The 18,246-nt window shown below is 32.9% G+C and overlaps 3 protein-coding genes and 1 non-coding gene across 4 annotated transcripts; 1 reads left to right on the top strand and 3 right to left on the bottom strand.

Annotated features, from left to right (window-relative positions):
• Positions 1-1,552, top strand: LOC107031577 (transcription factor bHLH84-like). Its single transcript, XM_015232998.2, has 5 exons — positions 1-556; positions 642-899; positions 983-1,048; positions 1,126-1,191; positions 1,307-1,552. Exons 1-5 carry the CDS (start codon positions 53-55, stop codon positions 1,406-1,408), a joined length of 996 nt encoding a protein of 331 aa, XP_015088484.1. The 5' UTR covers positions 1-52; the 3' UTR covers positions 1,409-1,552.
• A 310-nt stretch (positions 1,553-1,862) lies between these two features.
• LOC107006633 (vacuolar-sorting receptor 3) lies at positions 1,863-8,258 on the bottom strand. The gene is made up of 12 exons (XM_015205150.2): positions 7,713-8,258; positions 6,364-7,056; positions 6,193-6,281; positions 6,043-6,112; positions 5,886-5,969; positions 5,730-5,806; positions 5,541-5,622; positions 3,858-3,940; positions 3,693-3,759; positions 3,327-3,455; positions 3,129-3,238; positions 1,863-2,543 (listed from the first exon to the last, which is right to left on the bottom strand). The coding sequence occupies exons 1-12, from the start codon at positions 8,020-8,022 to the stop codon at positions 2,445-2,447; spliced, it is 1,893 nt and encodes a 630-aa protein (XP_015060636.1). The 5' UTR covers positions 8,023-8,258; the 3' UTR covers positions 1,863-2,444.
• Positions 8,259-9,136: 878 nt separating this feature from the next.
• Positions 9,137-11,912, bottom strand: LOC107030428. Its single transcript, XM_015231711.2, has 4 exons — positions 10,962-11,912; positions 10,576-10,821; positions 10,384-10,475; positions 9,137-10,040 (listed from the first exon to the last, which is right to left on the bottom strand). Exons 1-4 carry the CDS (start codon positions 11,790-11,792, stop codon positions 9,257-9,259), a joined length of 1,953 nt encoding a protein of 650 aa, XP_015087197.1. The 5' UTR covers positions 11,793-11,912; the 3' UTR covers positions 9,137-9,256.
• A 1,743-nt stretch (positions 11,913-13,655) lies between these two features.
• Positions 13,656-13,729, bottom strand: TRNAN-GUU. Its single transcript has one exon. It is a non-coding gene; the product is annotated as a tRNA-Asn (tRNA).
• Positions 13,730-18,246: the final 4,517 nt, after the last annotated feature.

Genomic DNA, 18,246 nt, shown 5'->3' with positions numbered 1-18,246 from the left:
GATACATATCGATAATATCGAACATCTCCCTGTATAATCAGAAAAAAATAGAATGGAACCTGTGGTAGCCATGTCTGAAGGTGAATGGAGTTCCTTAAGTGGAACATGTTCTACCGAGGAGGCGAATTTCATGGCGCAGTTATTTGGTGCCTGTCCAAATGAACAACAACTACCTAGTAGTGGACTTCCAAATTTTTGGACAAATCATGAATCAAACATTGGAGGAAGTAGTGAAGTTTCAATTTTTTCTTCTCAACATCATACTAATAGTAGCATGTACCATTTCCCAACTAGTACTAATAATTTTCAGCCAATGTTATTGACAACTTCAATGACAATGGAACAGAGTAGTCATTTGCCTCCAACTAACAATTTAATCGAAGCGGATGCAGTTGAATTTTTGAACAAACAAGTGAACAATGACAGTATTGAATCAGGTGAAAACATTATGTCTGAATCTGTTCTTCATGGAAAGAGCTTGCAGCTAGGAAGAGAATACGATCAAATGCATCAATCAGAAGGCTCTAAGAAAAGATCACATTCGCCTGTTGATCATGTGAGTGTGTCATCTGAACTCAAATATTTGTAATGTTTCATCATCTCATTAATTATTTGTTACTTGTATACATATATATTTCCAGAAGAACAAGAGAAGCGTAAAACCAAAGAAGAACATGAAGAGTAGTGTTGCTGATGATGAGGAGACTGGAAACAATAATAATACTGTGCTTCATAGACAGAGCTCATTTAGTTGCTGTTCAGAAGATGAATCTAATGTTTCTAGTTATGATATATATGGATTAGCTTCGAGCGATAACTCAAAAGGAGTTTCTTTGCCCAATGGAAAATCCAGAGCCAACAGAGGCTCAGCAACAGATCCTCAGAGTCTGTATGCAAGGGTAAGTATCAACTGCATTGCAATTCATGTTATCCAAATTCGTCTAAAATGTTGGTCTTTAATAAGCCTTTTCTCTTATTACAGAAAAGAAGAGAGAGAATTAACGAGAGATTGAGGATCTTGCAGAGTCTCGTCCCTAACGGAACAAAGGTATATGTTATACTCAATGAAACTAATGATGTGTTGTGTTAAAACTGGAATCTGATTAGCAAGAGTTTTCATGACAGGTTGATATTAGCACCATGCTTGAAGAGGCTGTCCAGTATGTCAAATTTTTGCAACTTCAAATCAAGGTAACTCATATTTTCTCTTCACAACATATTTACAGATTGATAACACGATCAAACTCATTATAGAATCCTGAATTCACTGCTAATTATTATGATTTTTGTTTTGGTGTTTTTGTAGCTGTTGAGCTCTGATGATCTATGGATGTATTCTCCCATAGCATACAACGGAATGGACATTGGACTTGATCTGAAGATTGGAATTCCAAATCCAAAATCGTAAATTTGGAGGATTGATGAATTCAGCTAAAAGGCATTCAGGTTAATTGCAGTTGGAGAGCATTATCATACATATAATTTATTGCCATTTGTATAATTGTCTAGTTAATAATTAACACTTTAAAACTAAAACACTTTGTCTGTCGTGTTATCCATTATCAACTAATCATCAAAACATTTTCAAGTGTAATAAGTTCCTCTCTATGGAAACATAATGGGAAGTTCTTTATTGTTTTTATTTTTCCTATTTGTTTAGCATTTTCTTATGATGTTGATCATTAGGAAGTTAAGTTACATGCATTGAAAATCAATACCATATGAATATTATGATGTATCACAGGGTTAAGACTCTTTCATGGGCAAGTGTCTTAGATTGTACAAACTAAAGATGGGGTAAAATTCACAAATATCAGACTGTGAACACAACTTCGTTAGATCTAGAATCCTATAAACGAAACTTAAACCAGGCCTTACAACAGTAACATTCATGCAACAAGGCATAGTGGAACAACGGATATCATTCAGCAAGATTTACATGTTCTAGTGTAACCCTGCTTCACATATCTCACAGCTTCTAATAGTGTGAGCCTCTTTAAGACAACAGAAGTACTTGTGAGTCGTGACGAAAAGGAGACGCAATTTTACATGACTGCATGCACCAACTTAAATTTATGGTGATACAACTCATCCATATTACAGCTGCAAATCCTACCACAAACTCTTTATCCTGACCCTAAACTGATGCCTATTACAAGACCCTCAACGATACATCATAAAATGAGAGGGGAGTAGCAGATAAATTAAAAGAAAGAAAACAACAAAACAACAATCTTACGTTGTCTTTATTATCCCCTGTATATAACAGATGTAAGAATTTACTTTCAGTTTCTATATCAGAAACAGAAGGCAAATGAATCTGAATCTGCCACTTCATCCAATTTCTCACAAGAATAATTACGGACAATATTTTCCATCTGCAATGCGAGCTTGGCAACATTTCGACTTCATCTTGGATATCTGGTGGCATGACGAAATCTATTTCAAGCATGATCCTCGTTGACATGACTTTGGACTTCGTTTTGGCTGTCCAGCGGCATATATTGTGCCATAATAGCCCTGATCTCTGAATCCATGTATGACTGAGGATGTAATGGCAAAGGAGATATTAGTGTGTATCCAAACAAACAAGCAATGTCCAGAAACAAGCGTATTGCCAAGTTTTGTATTTCTGTCTTCCAGCATTAGTCATAAGCTAAGGAGATGATTAATTAACCAAGTATCATCATTAAAGCATATGTTAGACATACACAAACAAATATCTTCAACTTATTCCATCGTTTATCCACCAGATAATGGAACAAAGTAGAGAGAAGTGTGTTTAGTGTCGGAGTGAAATAGAAAATCAAGCAGTATATAATATATCATAAATATTTCTTCTTTCACAGTTTACTTAAAAGAAAAAGGAGGATAAACATTTGAATACTCTTTCCTAAAGCGGGTTGAAACACAAAAAGGACGATTAATTCTCGGATATGGGGCAACCCATTTATTTTGAGCAAACAATCTACCTATAGTAGTTACTGAGAATGCTCGGGTCAGTCAATTAAAACTTCTAAAAGTAAAGTAGAAGATTTTTACCAAGATTTTCATGGGAAAGTCAAATACTCTAAAAAGAATTACTATTAAAAATAAAAAATACAAGTCCAAATGATTTCTAAACTTACCCTTAATCTGTATTTGTACACAAGATATGCGCCGCCACCAGCCATAGCCAATCCAATCAAAATAGCCCAAACTGCAGCCCATGCCGATTTGACTTCCCTAGCTCTCTTGCCTAAAAATGAAAGTTGTCCTGACCAATTCTTACTGTGGATGAAAAATTATGCACATTTCTGAATGAAGTCTGGACTATATGAACTTACTTATGCAGGTATCATGGTCTCTGATGTACAGTAGTTCCCCACTGCAACTGCACTCATAACTGCCCCATGTATTTTTGCAGCTGCATTCAGGGCATTGACATGCTTTCTTTTCTCTACATTCATCAATATCTATGAAGTGGAAACACAATACACAATGATAGAGGTTAAAGTGAAATACCAATGATAGATCTCAGTTTGCATACACAAAAAGCTCATCTCGTACAATGTTTGCCGGTTATCTAATTCCCAGCAGCAATTCAGCACATCCCTTGCAGGCGCATGGGGGTTGTTGTGGGGTTTGGGGGGCAGGGAACCAGCTTATTCCCTAATACAATAACTTCATCATAATCAAGAAAAACCGCTTACCTTCACAGCTTTTAACACCATCACCTTTAAACCCTGGAGGACAGGTGCACTTGCCCTCCTCGTTATCCTGTTAGAACATGCTAAGCATTCAAATCTGAACCAGTTTGAAAATGGGATGTGGAGATACATATAACAAAGTGAAGATACAAGAGATGAGTAACTAACCACACAAGCAGAGAAAGTGTGACCATCTCGAGTGTCATGCCAACAGCCTCCATTGTTGAGTTTGCATCGCCCACGTCCACTTGCTGAAGATGGTGGATTAGATTATTGAAGTCTCAACATAATAATATGAGACGGGAAAATTGCGTATTCAAAAATAAAAAGAAATACTCCCTCCGTCCCATTTTCCATCCCATTTTATGTGAGGTACTTTGAATCGGCACAGAGTTTAAGAAAGGAAGACTTTTAAAACTTGTGGCCTAAAATAAATATATAGAAATTTTTGTCGCTATAACTCATTTTATTAACAATAAAATAGACATTTTAAAGTTAAATTATTACTTAATATAAAAATGTGTCATTCTTTTTGGAACTAACTAAAAAGAAAAGTGAGACATATAAACTAGGACAAAGGGAGTAGAAAAGATTGAGGAAAGAAGAAACATTAAGACAAATGTTTCTCAAGTAATCAGATATGAACTGTATTCAACCTCTGAGAGCTAGACTTTTTAGATCATACTTTTCACAAAATAAATTCATTTCTTTAATACTTCCTTTGTTCACTTTTACTTGTTACACCCATTAAGAAAATAATTATATGATATAGGAATTTTACCAAACTATCCCCTATAAAATGATGTCTTGGAAAATAAGTATTTAACGCTGAGGGTAAAACATGAAAAAGTTTATTGTTTTTTCTTGATATGTCAAAATTGACAAGTAAAATGAAAATCTATTTAGGAATAAGTGACAAGTAAAAGTGAATAGAGGGAGTAGTATATAAAGAGCTGAAAATCAAGCCCACAAAGGGACTTAAATACTGCCCAAAAATGGGCTGCCATGCATGCCCATATGGCAGCAAATTAAAACCCAAAGGGGCTGCTTAGGAGCTGCTTCTCATGCCCATTTTGGGTCACATCCAAAAGTGGGTGTGTTTTGGTTCTATATTAGGAAACTTTTCTTTATTTCTTTTAGGGAAGATTTTTGGTATTATTTTTACATGCTTTCCTAGTTTAAAGTCACCCCCAAAACTGGGTTAGTTTCAATCATCTTATTAATACCTGCAGTCATTTTTCATAACAAATATGTGAAGTTTGCTTCTAACGAAATTTATGTGCATCTAAGTTGTACTTCATTTTAGCTTGTGCCCGGGTAACAACCATCATCATACTCTATCCACCTTTGCCTTAGGAGTCCAAAAGGATAAATGCAAAGACAACCTGACCCAGCCTCCTGAGATAAAATGATGTATTTCACACCAACAGGTCTACAATAGTTAGAGAGGGAGCAATCCTCAACAAACTCTGCTGGCCCTAGACAATCTATCAAAGAGAGCCAAATGATAGAAACATTTACGCGGATAACATCAAGTACACCTCGATACTAGCTTGGTAATCAACCCAGACTTCTGCTAACTGATGAATACTATATCATTATTGACAGAAGGTTTGCTAGGACATTACTTGGATTTGATTTTATAAATAAGAAAAAAGACAAACCAATGTACGGTTGCATGCACAAAAAAGAATATTCTTAGAATATTTACCTATTTGTTTTTCTGATCGAATAACATACAGACATACAATTTTAGTATTTGCTACTCTTGAATTTACAGCACTTGGATGATCCATAATTAGCATAACCATCATTTCAAAATGGATAGATGGAGCAAAGGTGTTAGTTTACCGGTACAAGAGCTATAACCATCTCCTTTGAACTGAACACCATCAACCACAGGACATTCACACACTCTACCACGAAATGTGTCCTGCTCATACAGATTAATAGTTAATAAGAAAAGAGAAAGAGAACAGGGATTGTTAGAAAATTTGATACAGAAACTGTTGTGAAAATTCCACAATTCAATGCAAGAACCTTGCAGGCAGTGATATTAGCAGCCTTGTCTTTCCAGCAGCCACCATTATTATCCAGGCATTCATTTGTCTCCACATCTGTTATAAAAGAAAGAACATTATATGTTGTGATTAAACATCTAGTTGATATTTAGATTTAAGAATCATGTGCACTCACCATCGCTCAGACAAACTGCAGGCTCAGTAGTCTCCTCAAAACCAGCACAAATAGCCTTCAAAACAGCACCCTTCTCCAATTTCCCTGAAAGAAGAAGCATTAAGAAAGAAAGAATAAAGGTTCTCAGTTGAAGACAGGAGTAAGTGTGTGCACTAACCTCGATATTGTCGATTGTTGACAACAAGAGTAGGTAATATGGTGACATCTCCTCTTGTTCCTTTACCAATCTGCATAGGAATTCTACTTTTCTAAGTGTTTGCACAAAGTTAATCTGTTTTAAACGTTTAGGAAAGATAAAGAAACTTGCTTGGGCATCCTGCTCTTCTTTCAGAACGGGGTTGTCCTCATCAGCATTAGGGTCTCCCATACACTTCTCAATCTTTCTTGAATCAAGACCTGCAGATAGGAAATATTGACATTAATCTGTTATCTGTTCACTGATGATAATTGGAGGGCATTGAGGGGAAGCATTTAATACCTAAAGACTTGATAACAGCATCAGCACATTCCTTGTTATATTTTTTCTCCTTCATGGGACACCGAATCTGAAAATCAGTCACATAATCCCACCACACCCATGGCTTATTTGTCTCATTGGCCACTTTAAAAACACACAACTGCCTCAAGTTCTCAACAACAACGTCCTTCCCTTCATATCCAGAGCTGAAATCTTGTTCAGGATCAGGAGCACAATATCTTCCATGGTTGATACATTGAGACTTGCATTGCTTGCTGACAGTGAATGCCTGAGGGCAATACCAAGTAATATAATGCGGAGTGAATTGAGTATATCCACCTTTCTCGAGAATTTGTGCTGCACCTTTGAAATCTTTGACATATTTCATCAACATGTCACATTTGAAGCCACATTCATCATTGCTACTTGTCCAGAGCTCATACTCCACACGATCATCTGGGTGTGGCACAGCTTCTCTCCAATCAAGATTCACATTAACCATTTCCCCTGCACTTACAGCTTTCTTCAACTTCTCTGCAAAGCTCTTTTCAATGAGGGCAGATGGTATTGTTATGTTTTCAATGTATTTTGCAGAAGAACCATCTGCTTCAGGCGAGTCCATGGTTATCAATCTTTCATCGACATCATCAGCAACTAGAACTGCAGCAGCACCCGCATTTTGTGCATTCCAGACCTTCAGAGCAAAAAAGCAATCTGCCAACAAGAAAAATGGCAACTCCCCATAACTTTTGATAATTTTACAAACGACCTCTTTCTAACTACAAATGATTACATCCACTTTCTTTTTCAATCCCCGATTACTTCTCAAAGTATCAGTGAACTATTGACTCCTTTTGGGATCCAAATTACACCTCCAAATTGTAAAATTAAATTAAAAAAAGAGAACCAAAAGTGTTGAGGGATTCAAAATCAACTATAAGGGTAAGCCTATGTAATCCAGTCCAACTAAAAGCTGCATAAAATTTATCAGCCACTATTAGAAATACTAAAAGAAGCACTACAAATGATATGCCACTTACAAACAGTAAGAAAAGCAATAGGACTTCAACAATTAAGCTATCAACTTTAAGTATCATCACCTTTATTAGCAAAAACTACTGATACAATCCAAAAAAAAATGACAACAAAAAAATTCCCCAAACCAACAACAATAAAGACAAGGACCAAGTCAATAACTACAGCTATGCCTCATAATCAAATAAGCCAGGTCGACTATATGAATCCCAATATCCCATTCTACTCTATTCACAACCATTTCAATCGAACACACAATAAATTATATAAAATTGATTAAAAAATTCTACAAAGAGCTAGGTAAGCTGAGCCAATAGCGAGCATCTACTACATACCTCCGCGATCGACGAGAACAAAAGTGGGCATAGCACCAGACTTAGACTTAAAAGAAGTCCCAGAATCCTCAAAATTTCGACACCCCTTTCGATTTTCCTTTGGATAAACCACAGTCCCAGGAATACTACCTCCATATTGTGGAATCCCAAAGTTTCCGATTGCACTATCGTAAGTGCCTTTAATATCATCAGGTGAAACGACCCTTAAGCTGTTTTTTTCCACCACGAAACGACCCACTACTGATTGAAACAGGTTCAGCCAAAGAAACCCTAGAAAGATTGTAGCTTTTGAAGTTTTAGAAACCCCCATTTTCTTGAAAATCCAAGAAATGGAAGGAGGGTAAAAGGGAAAATCTTGAACCGTACTCGTTAATAGACGAAACTTCTGGGTTTCTTTCTTGTTTTGTTTTTGTGAGTCTTTTGTGTTGAGTGTGATGGTAAATCTGAGTGATTTCCAATTTACGCTTAATTTAGTCTTTTTGGGAATAGATTAGGCTTAAGATAAGGTTTTTATGTAATTTTTAGTTTTAAAAAAATAAATTTCATTCATTACTTATTCGTTTAGGAAACTAATGGAATTTGTTTATCTCAAATTGAAATTTAATGAAAATTGGAAAATGGTTGAAGCATATCCCCAATCAATACCCACGTGATAAATGGTACTTTATAGAGCCCATGTTATGACGAAGCTCAACCAACGTGAACAAACGGTCAGTTTTCAGTTTTAATTCTCTATACATACAAGTGCCCTAAGAAGGGCTATTTTCGTCATTACTCATGTTCAACAAGTGTTGAGCTGATAATCTAATTTGAATTAAGCGTGACGATAAGGTGTTAAATAACGATGACATAAGTTTTAATTACGGAGTATATGTGACACTGATGATAATAGTTTGGTCGAATGCATGTTGGAGGCTTCCTGTTATCAAATGTCTAATAGTTTAAGTCGTCTTTTTATTATAATATTGGTATATTGTAATTCCAACAATCCAATGGAAACAATTTGAAAACCCAATGTCTGAAGACTTTAAGAAATTGGAAAATATTATGCTACAAGATATTCACCTTGTTGTCTTTAAACCAAATCAATGTTATATTACATTTTTATTGGGCATGATATCAACGAGTTCAATCTTGTTTAAAAAGTATTACATTTTCAAAAATAAAAAAAGGAAAAGGCTCAAATATGTTATTAAATTTTCAGAAAAGATTTATTTATGCCATCAGCTAAAAGTTTGACTATTATTTTTTAATAGTGGTTTTGCAAAACCATTTTGACACGTAGCCAATTATAATTCGGTCACGTCATCAATTTTTTAAATAAAAAAATCATAATTCAATTTTTATTCAGATTTTTGATTTTTTTTTTTTTAAAAATGATGAGTCATCAATTTTTAATTAAAAAAATTAAATCAATTTTTCGCTACAGTAAAATCTTCCCTCATATAAACAGAATTCGACATTGATATATACAAAACAAAACAATTTCCGTGCACAGAGAGGGGATTCTGTTTGAATATTAATATGAGCTGATATTTAAAATTTTAGTTATCGACGATGTAACGGAGCACCTTGCTACTTTCAAAAGCCATTGCAGTCCTCTCTACATGCTTAAGTAGGATCCCATATATTTTGTTCCTCACTCTATGACATGTTTCAATTTCTGACTCATCCAAATTTGAACCTTGTTTGTTGATGATCAAATCTAACCAGTCATTTACTCTCTTGATTTTATACATCATTGCTGCTACCTGATTATCTGATACCATCAAAGACATTTTCCTTTCGAGTTCATTGATATATTTCTCTATGTATCCCAAAAACCTTTTTCTACACTCGTCCAACAACGAAGAAGCTAGGTGAGTAGCTGCATCGATAGTGCTACCCCTCGTCCATTCAGGTTGCGTGTCATTGTTAGATGTCAATACAGGAGAAATGTCATCAGTGTTCTTATTATGATCAGTTTTAACAATGATTGTGCCTTTTTGTTTGGTACTGTCACTCGATGTAATCGACTTTTTCAATGTATTGGTGATGTTCCTACTGTTAGGAATTGGATTGAGAGCAGCGGATGATAGTGAAAGATCTAATGCCACAGCTGATTTTATCCATGTAGTCGCATTTTTCTTTCTTTGCACTGTGATTGCCGATGCTTCAGTATCTGCACTGCTGCTACTTGAATCAGTTTCTTCTGTTCTCGATGGACTTATATTTGTTAGACACTTCATTATTAGTCTTGTTTGAGCCATATCATCTTGAAGATCCAAAAACGTATCAATACAAGGCTGTAGATCATCTTCTTCAGGTAAATGAAACTCGGAGAATTTGCTGGAAAAAACAAAATGTTCTGTTCAACTTTCTATGTTTTAGGATTCACAAGGCAATCGAACCGTATAACAGAGAAGAAAAAGAGAAAGTAACAAACGAAATGCACATAAATCGGATAACCACTACCAAGATAGTCCTTATAGTATTGTGAACAGATTTTCAAACAAGGCGATAGTATACATGAAAGTTTTTAACTCCAGTTTGAGTTCATTTATCTTGGCACATTGCGAGTTAACAAACTTTGTTGTATGGTCATTACGACTATTAAGGAGATTCAATGTAAAGAGGAAAGTTGTCGATAATTATAAGATTCATTTAGCAAAAAGGAGGAAAAAGTAATCACCTTAAGGCATTGAGCAACCTCTCAGCTACACAAGCTTCTTGCAAAGCCTCAGCAGCTGCAAACAAAGCAATGTCTCTTTTCTTTACAACTTCCTGAAGTGCAAAAGAAAATCGCGGACATAGTTATTATTATTATGAATTTCTCTATAATGTCATTCAAGTTATGCCAATTAACTACACTTGAACTCAGTACCTTCCCAAGCTCCACCAAACTCGAGGAGAGTGAATCCCATGAAATTCCATTTTCTGCCCCTTGTCTGTCAAATACTAATCCTTTAATTGGACGGATGGTTTGTTCACAGTTGATCTTTGACACAGAATTCTTGCTCTTAGCTGAAGCCTTGACTGTTTTCTTCGCAACATTAACAACCTTTCTTCTTGATAGTGAACTTGAATTGTCATCTGAGCTATCATATTTGGTAGAACGAACAGGTGAAACCTGTTGACATAACAGATAAAGATTGAACATTTGGTAAAGTTGAAGTGTATATTTGAGACCGTTTAACAAATTTCTACCACGAGTATATCAAACAAGAAAGATGAAACACTGAGAAAACTAGAAAATTTGAGGGAACTCACAGTTGCACTACGACAACGTGGTGGTCTGATATTGTGTTTGACAACTGAAGAATCAAAAATCTCCTCAGCTCCCAAACTTTTTAACTCATTCCAACTTTTCCTCTTAGAAGTCCATGTAGATGATGAAACTGAAGATATCGTGCTATCTGTATCGCTATCATTGTCAATAGACATTCTCCTACACCTACCATCTAACCTCATACTATCAACATCACCTGATCTTTTAACTCCTGGACGAGTTCTCGAAGCACTCAAGGACCTAAACTTCCCTTTAGTATTACTACTTCCGTCAAGAACATTAGTATTACTACTTTTTTTCCTCACTTCATCTACATCAGATGACTCTAAAGACAACCTTCTTAAACAAGACGATATATCCATAATATTTTCTTCAGAAATAACACCCTTTTCGACGATAAAATCAGAATTTGATCCATCAAGAATATTCTTTTCCAATTTTGGAACCTTACCAATTTCTTCAGGGGTTCCATCACACAGACGTCTACCAGGGAGAGGCGTAAAATCTTTGAGCAATGGAAATGGTTCTGCATCCTCTAATTTTTGTACATAAATGAATTGTCCTAGTTTTAATTTGTTGCCTAAAATCAACTCATTTTGGTTTTGGGGCAATGTGACATAAATTGCGTGTGATACATCTGAAATCTTGAGGTAAAATCCTCTGTTAGGCAGCAAGAGATTACCTTCTTCAAGAACAGGAATTATGCTTCTGATTTGTAACAAGATTGGTTTTCGATCTTCGACTATCGTATTTTCAACCATTTTCATTTCTTCAAGTAACTTTACAAGAACCCCTGATTTCAAACTAGCCATGATAAATTACAAAAAGAATAATTGAAATTATAAGATGCAAATTAAGAGGGTGTTTTTTCTAAGATCATGTGGATGAAAGAGAGGAAAATAAATACCTCAAGAAAGTGAAATTTTCAAGTCAAATTTAAGTTTGTTGTTTGTCAAAAGATATTATCCCAAAATTATAGGATTCTTTGCTGAAATAAACGCAAGGACCGGGTGATTTTGAGAGGTGGTTAAAATGGTTATAGAGGAATTTTTTCCTTGAATGGAAATGAAATTGGAAAAAGTAGTTTTTTTATAAAAAAAAAACAATAAGTATTGAAAACAAACTTAGATTTGGTGTGAGTTATTATTTTAGAACCTCAATTATTGATAGTTTAAAAAAAAAAACTAATTTTAAGTAATTTAAAAACATTTTTCTTATACATCATGTCATTTACTCAAACAAAAAATTTGAAGTTGATAATATTTTAAAAGAACAAAATTATTTTTTGGGGGGCTGGGGTGGGGGGGGGGCGTTGAAGTTTAAAAATAAAAATTTAAGGTTGAAAATATTTTTAAAAAGCAAAATTAATTTTTTGGAGAGGGGGCGGGGATGGGGCCGGTGGGTGGAAGGTCAAGGATCAAGTGAAAAAATAAAAATTTTGAAATTGAAAATATTTTTTAAAAAAATTGATGTTTTTCCCCCAAAAAAAATGTAATTTGAAATTGAAGGAGAGTTGTGGAAAATGTTTTCCTTAATTTTTGAAGGGAAGTCATTTTCCTTAATTTTGAGGAAAATGAGTTGATTTGAAAAACATTTTCCAAAACTTTTGTCCCAACCAAACATGAGAAAATTGGAAAATATTTTTCAGAAAATGTTTTCCTTCGTACCAAACACACTCTAAATGCAAATAACTTTACGATTAAAGAAGATAAGAACTTTTTTCTTTTTTAAACAAATAATTTTTATCACCTCACTACCTACGTACGCCCAATAAAATTTCTGGGGCAAGAAAACATATTCTATTTCAAAAGTAATTTTAGTTTTTTTTTTTAGCACAAGGAGCGGGGGAAAGTCGGGGTAGGCAGTTGTGTGGAATAAGAATATTTTTTAAAAATCTTATTAAATAAAAATGGGGGATTTGGGGTACTGAGTAAAGGATAGTGTATGAAAAAAAAAATTCTTTATTATATAGAGAAAAGAGTCAAAATTATCCCTTAATAATTTTTTATTGGTTGATTTTATCCTTATCGTCAATAAACTTAATAAATATATCCTTTTTTTGACCGAAACCTCTAAATCAATTGAAATTACTCAATCTTAATTAAAAATTATCCAATTCTTTTTTAACCCGAATCAAAATCCGACCCACTAAACTAAATAAAACCCATAATAAATTGGATTAATTACGAAAATCTCACCTTTTAGTTTACTTATTACCATTATCTCCTATAAGTTTTACAAATTTTCAAAATCTCTCATTTTCGCGCATCACATTAATGTATCTCGTGCATCAAATTAATGTATCTCGTGCATCACATTAGTGTATCTCGCTCATCAGATTAGTGTATCTCGTGCATCAGATTAGTGTATCATGCATAAAATGTACCTCGCGCATCAGATTAGTGTACTGGCACATCAAATAAGTGTATCGTGCATAAGATGTAATGTATCTCGCGCATCAGATTAATGTATCAGCGCTTATATTATTGAAATTTGTCTTGAGAAATTTTTGTAATTATTAACTTTTAAAAGATAGATTATAATTTTACCTTAAAAATATCTTATTTCTGTAATTTGCCTAGACAAATTAACTCATGAGTGGATGGCAAATGGTAATAACTAATAATTGAAGTTTTCAAAAATTAATTTTTTTTTTTTAAAAAAAAGAGAGAATACGCTAGAAGGAGGGGTTGAACCTCCGACCTTGTGGTTAACAGCCACACGCTCTAACCAACTGAGCTATTCCAGCTTGATGTTAACATAACACTTTATACTACTCAAGTATGTAAATCTTTGCGGTGATACAAAATATTAAATACACAAACGAGAAAACAATTTTATTATAAGGTAATACTCCATAATACACGATAAATGAAAATCTTGTGGATGACTATGCAAAAAAGAAAATCTTATGCTAACATCACTATCTTAAAGCTTCTTTGCCAAAATAGGAGTACTCTACACAGAGCCATTAATCTAAATTAAAGGATTTACTCCCTTTATTCTAATTTATTTGGCCAAGTTAAAATATCGTTATTCTATCCTTTAAAAGAATTAATTAAAATTTCTTTATATATTTTTAAATATTTTAAATTATTGTAATTTGTTATTTATTTTTTACATATTTTTAAATATATAAATTTTATTTCAAGAAACTGTAACTCTGAATGCACTGTTAAATTTTAGAAGTTTTTAAATCTCAAAATTTGGCAGTACTTTATGTTGGTTTTATGCTTTTTCAATTAATGCTTCATTCTCGTAAAATATCTGCATTTCCTACTGCATTGCCATCAGTAAGTTGAAGTTTTCTCGACGTCTTCCTCTTCTACTTCTTTTTCTTATTAAGCGAGTCAAAAGTGAATGATTTTGATTAAACTCGTTATTTTTTTGCTTGAACTATATATACATAGATAAAAATAATTAAATATTACTTATTCTAAATCGACTAACTCTAAATCATAGATTTGCTTGTTGACAAAATGATGGATCTTGGATGCTAATTAGGTTTTGCACAAGAGGACAAGAGATGAAGAGGTGATTAGAGTTGATGGATCAATTCCAATTATATAGGTTTATAAAATTGAATCGAAAATTGAAACAAATCGCAAATTGAGTTAAATTGGAAAAAAATTTCGACTAGTGGTTTGGTTTGATTTGATTTGGTGTTAGAAGAAAAAATTCGATTATATTTGAGTTGATTTGGTTTCAACTAAAAAAAACCAACCCGAGATCGAACCAACCCGACATTATATATATAATTTTAAAATTTTATTTTATACGTAAAAATACTTTGGTATAGTTTTTAAATATCTCTTATACTTTTTCATAGTTTTTAACTTTTAATATATTTGTTTCATGTTTGGAAGTTAGAATTCTTAATGATCTAATAAAGATTATAGTCCATACATGTTGGTAATTATAATAAAGTTTAAATAAAAATCAAATTAATACTGATGCAAAAAGAAAATCAATTCAATACTAAGAATGACATATTGACTATTTGTTTGTTAGTTTTACATAGATTTAGACAATTGAAATATATGATTTAATTTTACCTTCTTTTAATATTTAGTCATGTAACTAATACTTCCTAAACTTATTTTAGCATGATTTAGTACTTTAAATTATGATCAATTTCATTATGACTTATTAATTTGCAATATTTGTTTTACGCGATTTTTTTATTATTTTCTTGTTGGATATTTTAATGTCATTAATCATATCATATTTTTTGTTATTTTCTTGAGAAATAACTTGAATAGTTGCATTTTAGTAGAACTAAAGAAATATTTGAAGTACTAATAAATTATATGTTTGTATGAATATTTTATCAAAAAAATCTAAAAAATTGAAAAAAAACCAAAAATACCCGAAGTTGAAAAATCCGAGTTTTATTGATTTAGTTTAATTTATAATTTTAAAAATCCGACATAAATAATTTAATTTGATATTTGAAAAATTCAAACCAACCCGATCATATAAACCCTTATCCAATGACATGTCACTCAAAATGCTATCAATGTATGCCCACTCAAGTATTATTAATTGAAGAAGATTATGATGAACAAAATAATGAGCAGTATTATCCCCAAGTTTGGAGGTGTAGTTGCGGAACTTGACCATAATTTAAGTTCATAAAGTAATTGTGAAATTAGGTCTTAGGCCTAACTCACATCCTAAAAGCTAGCTCAAAGGGAGAAGGATTGTCCAAGTCTTATAAGTAGTCCATCCATCTCATCAACTATTAATGTGGACTTTTGTCATTCTTTTAACACCCCACCTCACGCTCAGTCCACCCATCTCATTAACCATCGAGATGAGACTTTGATCATCCTTTAACAGTAATATTTAGTAGCATAATTCAATATCTTGATGTCCGTACATACGTTGAAAAAAGTGCAATATTTTTGAGTAATTAATATATATACATATCTACGACCACTAGCTAGGTTGTATTTTGTTGACAAAATGATCCGCCAATGCAATAATTAAACTAATTGTCTGCTTATAGACATTGTATGATTATTATTAGTTTTTGTCACTTGCTGAAGATTTTGTCATGAAAAGACGTCTGACGTTGAGAAATAATTAGTGGAATGTTATAAATTGTCCAATCTTTTGTTTCCTTTTGACGAAAAACATTGGGGTCCCATGATATTAATCCATTGTATTCGATGAAAGAGTAAAAATGTTTCACATGTTCCTATTTAATATTAGTCATTGTCAGAATGCAAAGTTTAAAATTCTCTTTGGTTTTCATATATTATACTATTGAGTTATAGTATAAAAAGATTAATTAAAGCAATGACTAAAAAGTTAATCAACCCATTAAGAATTGAAAATTAAAATTTGTAAATTGTATAACACAGTAACTTTAGATTTCTCCAAGCACTTGTTCAACCCTTGGACCTTAAAGCAACTATTTCTATATAAGCTTAAAATCAAGCAAACAATTTATAAATGGCTAAAAAAAGTCATGTTTTACCTTGTTTAGACTTGCAATTTGGCAAACATTTTGCAAGTAACTCATCAAGTAGTCAACTTAACACTATAAATAGGAAATGAGATAAATTTGTATATTAAGTCGAAGTTGAATAATACTATATCAACTTGATATAGTCTTTATTCTATAACAACCATATCACAATTGTTTGAACAAGACGAGAATAGAAAGAAAAAAAAAATCAAACAAATATTGCACATTTACACTTGAAAATTTTAAAAATTGAACACACGTAGTACATAATATCATCATTTTTTTCAACGCAATCATCATTTCCTGTGACGGAGATTATCAACAGCGTTAGTAGTCCGTTGTAAATTAGCGGCATCATTCTGGTTGGAAAACAGAGAAGATGCTCTGTTATTGAAGGTTCTATTCTGTGGCAGATCCAGGAAATCAACAGTGGTGACCGGAGGCTGAAACTCCGATCGAGTTCTCCGGTGAGATGAGCCGTCGATGGAATCAGCTCCGACGAGCAAGTGGTAGCTCCGGTTAGAGGTGTCAGAGAGGCAGCGAAAAGTGTTTTGATGTGGCTTGTGTTTCTTCATAGCGTGAAGGAGAAATGGGATTAAACCTTCCATTAGTATAGTGTGTGATTGAATGTTTTTTGAGTTTTAAGTTTTGATGTTACAAATGGAGATGGCTGACCAATATTTATAGTGGAGAAAGAGACGAAATTACAGAGTATGGATGCCAATTGCTAAATTGTCAAACAAGTGTACCTACTTAATTCTTAAAACATATAAAATTTATTTTTATTATATTAAATATGATCTCAAATTACTATATTTTAAGCCTAACCCATCTCTTATCTATACAAAATCCTTTCCATTCTTCAATCGGTTTTGGTGGGGTCCACCTCAAATGAATAGGACTCTAATATCATGTCAAATTAGATTTTAGATTTGATATACACTTCAAAAGTAATTCCAAAGAAAAGAGATGTATCTTATCCCTTAATGGAATTCTTTACGTTCATCAATTTGTATGTATTTTTAAACATGCTAGAATATTTATGTACACATACTATTGAAAAAACGTATATTGTTAGTAGATGTATGGCCATAGATTCGAGATATTTTTTGAAAAATTATGAAGCTAGGATTGTAGATAAAGTGGTGTATAATTATATTTTTTTGTGAAAGAATATTGAGTTGAAATAGTGCTCATGTTTGGATGTAATACAATTTTATATTTAAAAATAAACTAATACAACTAAAAATGAATTTAAAATTTTCATAATTAAATCATAAGGTTTTTTTTTTTGAGAAAATACAATGGACTTGCCTCCATATGATTTGCCTTGGGTTGGTAGGTGAAATACAACAAACTTACATACCATGTGATGTAAGATTTACTTTTTTAATTGTCAATTTGCATTCAACTTATTATGATTTTGCCCTTAACTATTCTCACCTAACCTGTTAAATTTGACACGAGTTAATTACACAAACATCGGTTAAACATTTAATACATGTCTAGTAAATGAATATTAACTTGATCAAATGGAAACAAAATTAGCGAATGATTCTTTCAACTCGTTCAAGTTTGGTCTGGTTCATGACCCTTCCTTTATTAGTTCGGTCGATTTCGATCCCAATTAAGCTTATGCAGTTCGAATTGATATATAGCTTAAATTGACTCGTGACATTTTGTTAAAATATTTTTTTTTCTATAAATATGTTATATATAATCATAATTAAGAGAGAGAAAATATATTATATCCAAAATTGAGCATATTGAAATTGAATTTTGACCTATTA

Source organism: Solanum pennellii, chromosome 1, assembly GCF_001406875.1.
Source record: "Solanum pennellii chromosome 1, SPENNV200".
Taxonomy (NCBI): Eukaryota; Viridiplantae; Streptophyta; class Magnoliopsida; order Solanales; family Solanaceae; genus Solanum; species Solanum pennellii.
Note: the sequence above shows the minus strand (reverse complement) of the source record. Positions and strands in the feature narration are given on the sequence as shown.

Excerpts from the sequence above, each read along its gene's own strand:
- LOC107031577 (XM_015232998.2), top strand. The coding sequence starts at position 53 with ATGGAACCTGTGGTAGCCATGTCTGAAGGTGAATGGAGTTCCTTAAGT. Across the intron at positions 900-982 it reads CTCAGAGTCTGTATGCAAGG|AAAAGAAGAGAGAGAATTAA; the intron begins GTAAGTATCAAC and ends CTCTTATTACAG. Across the intron at positions 1,192-1,306 it reads TTTTGCAACTTCAAATCAAG|CTGTTGAGCTCTGATGATCT; the intron begins GTAACTCATATT and ends GTGTTTTTGTAG.
- LOC107006633 (XM_015205150.2), bottom strand. The coding sequence starts at position 8,022 with ATGGGGGTTTCTAAAACTTCAAAAGCTACAATCTTTCTAGGGTTTCTT. Across the intron at positions 6,282-6,363 it reads TGCTGTTATCAAGTCTTTAG|GTCTTGATTCAAGAAAGATT; the intron begins GTATTAAATGCT and ends TCCTATCTGCAG. Across the intron at positions 3,941-5,540 it reads TGGTTATAGCTCTTGTACCG|CAAGTGGACGTGGGCGATGC; the intron begins GTAAACTAACAC and ends CACCATCTTCAG.
- LOC107030428 (XM_015231711.2), bottom strand. The coding sequence starts at position 11,792 with ATGGCTAGTTTGAAATCAGGGGTTCTTGTAAAGTTACTTGAAGAAATG. Across the intron at positions 10,476-10,575 it reads GTTTGGTGGAGCTTGGGAAG|GAAGTTGTAAAGAAAAGAGA; the intron begins GTACTGAGTTCA and ends TTTGCACTTCAG. Across the intron at positions 10,041-10,383 it reads AGGTTGCTCAATGCCTTAAG|CAAATTCTCCGAGTTTCATT; the intron begins GTGATTACTTTT and ends TGTTTTTTCCAG.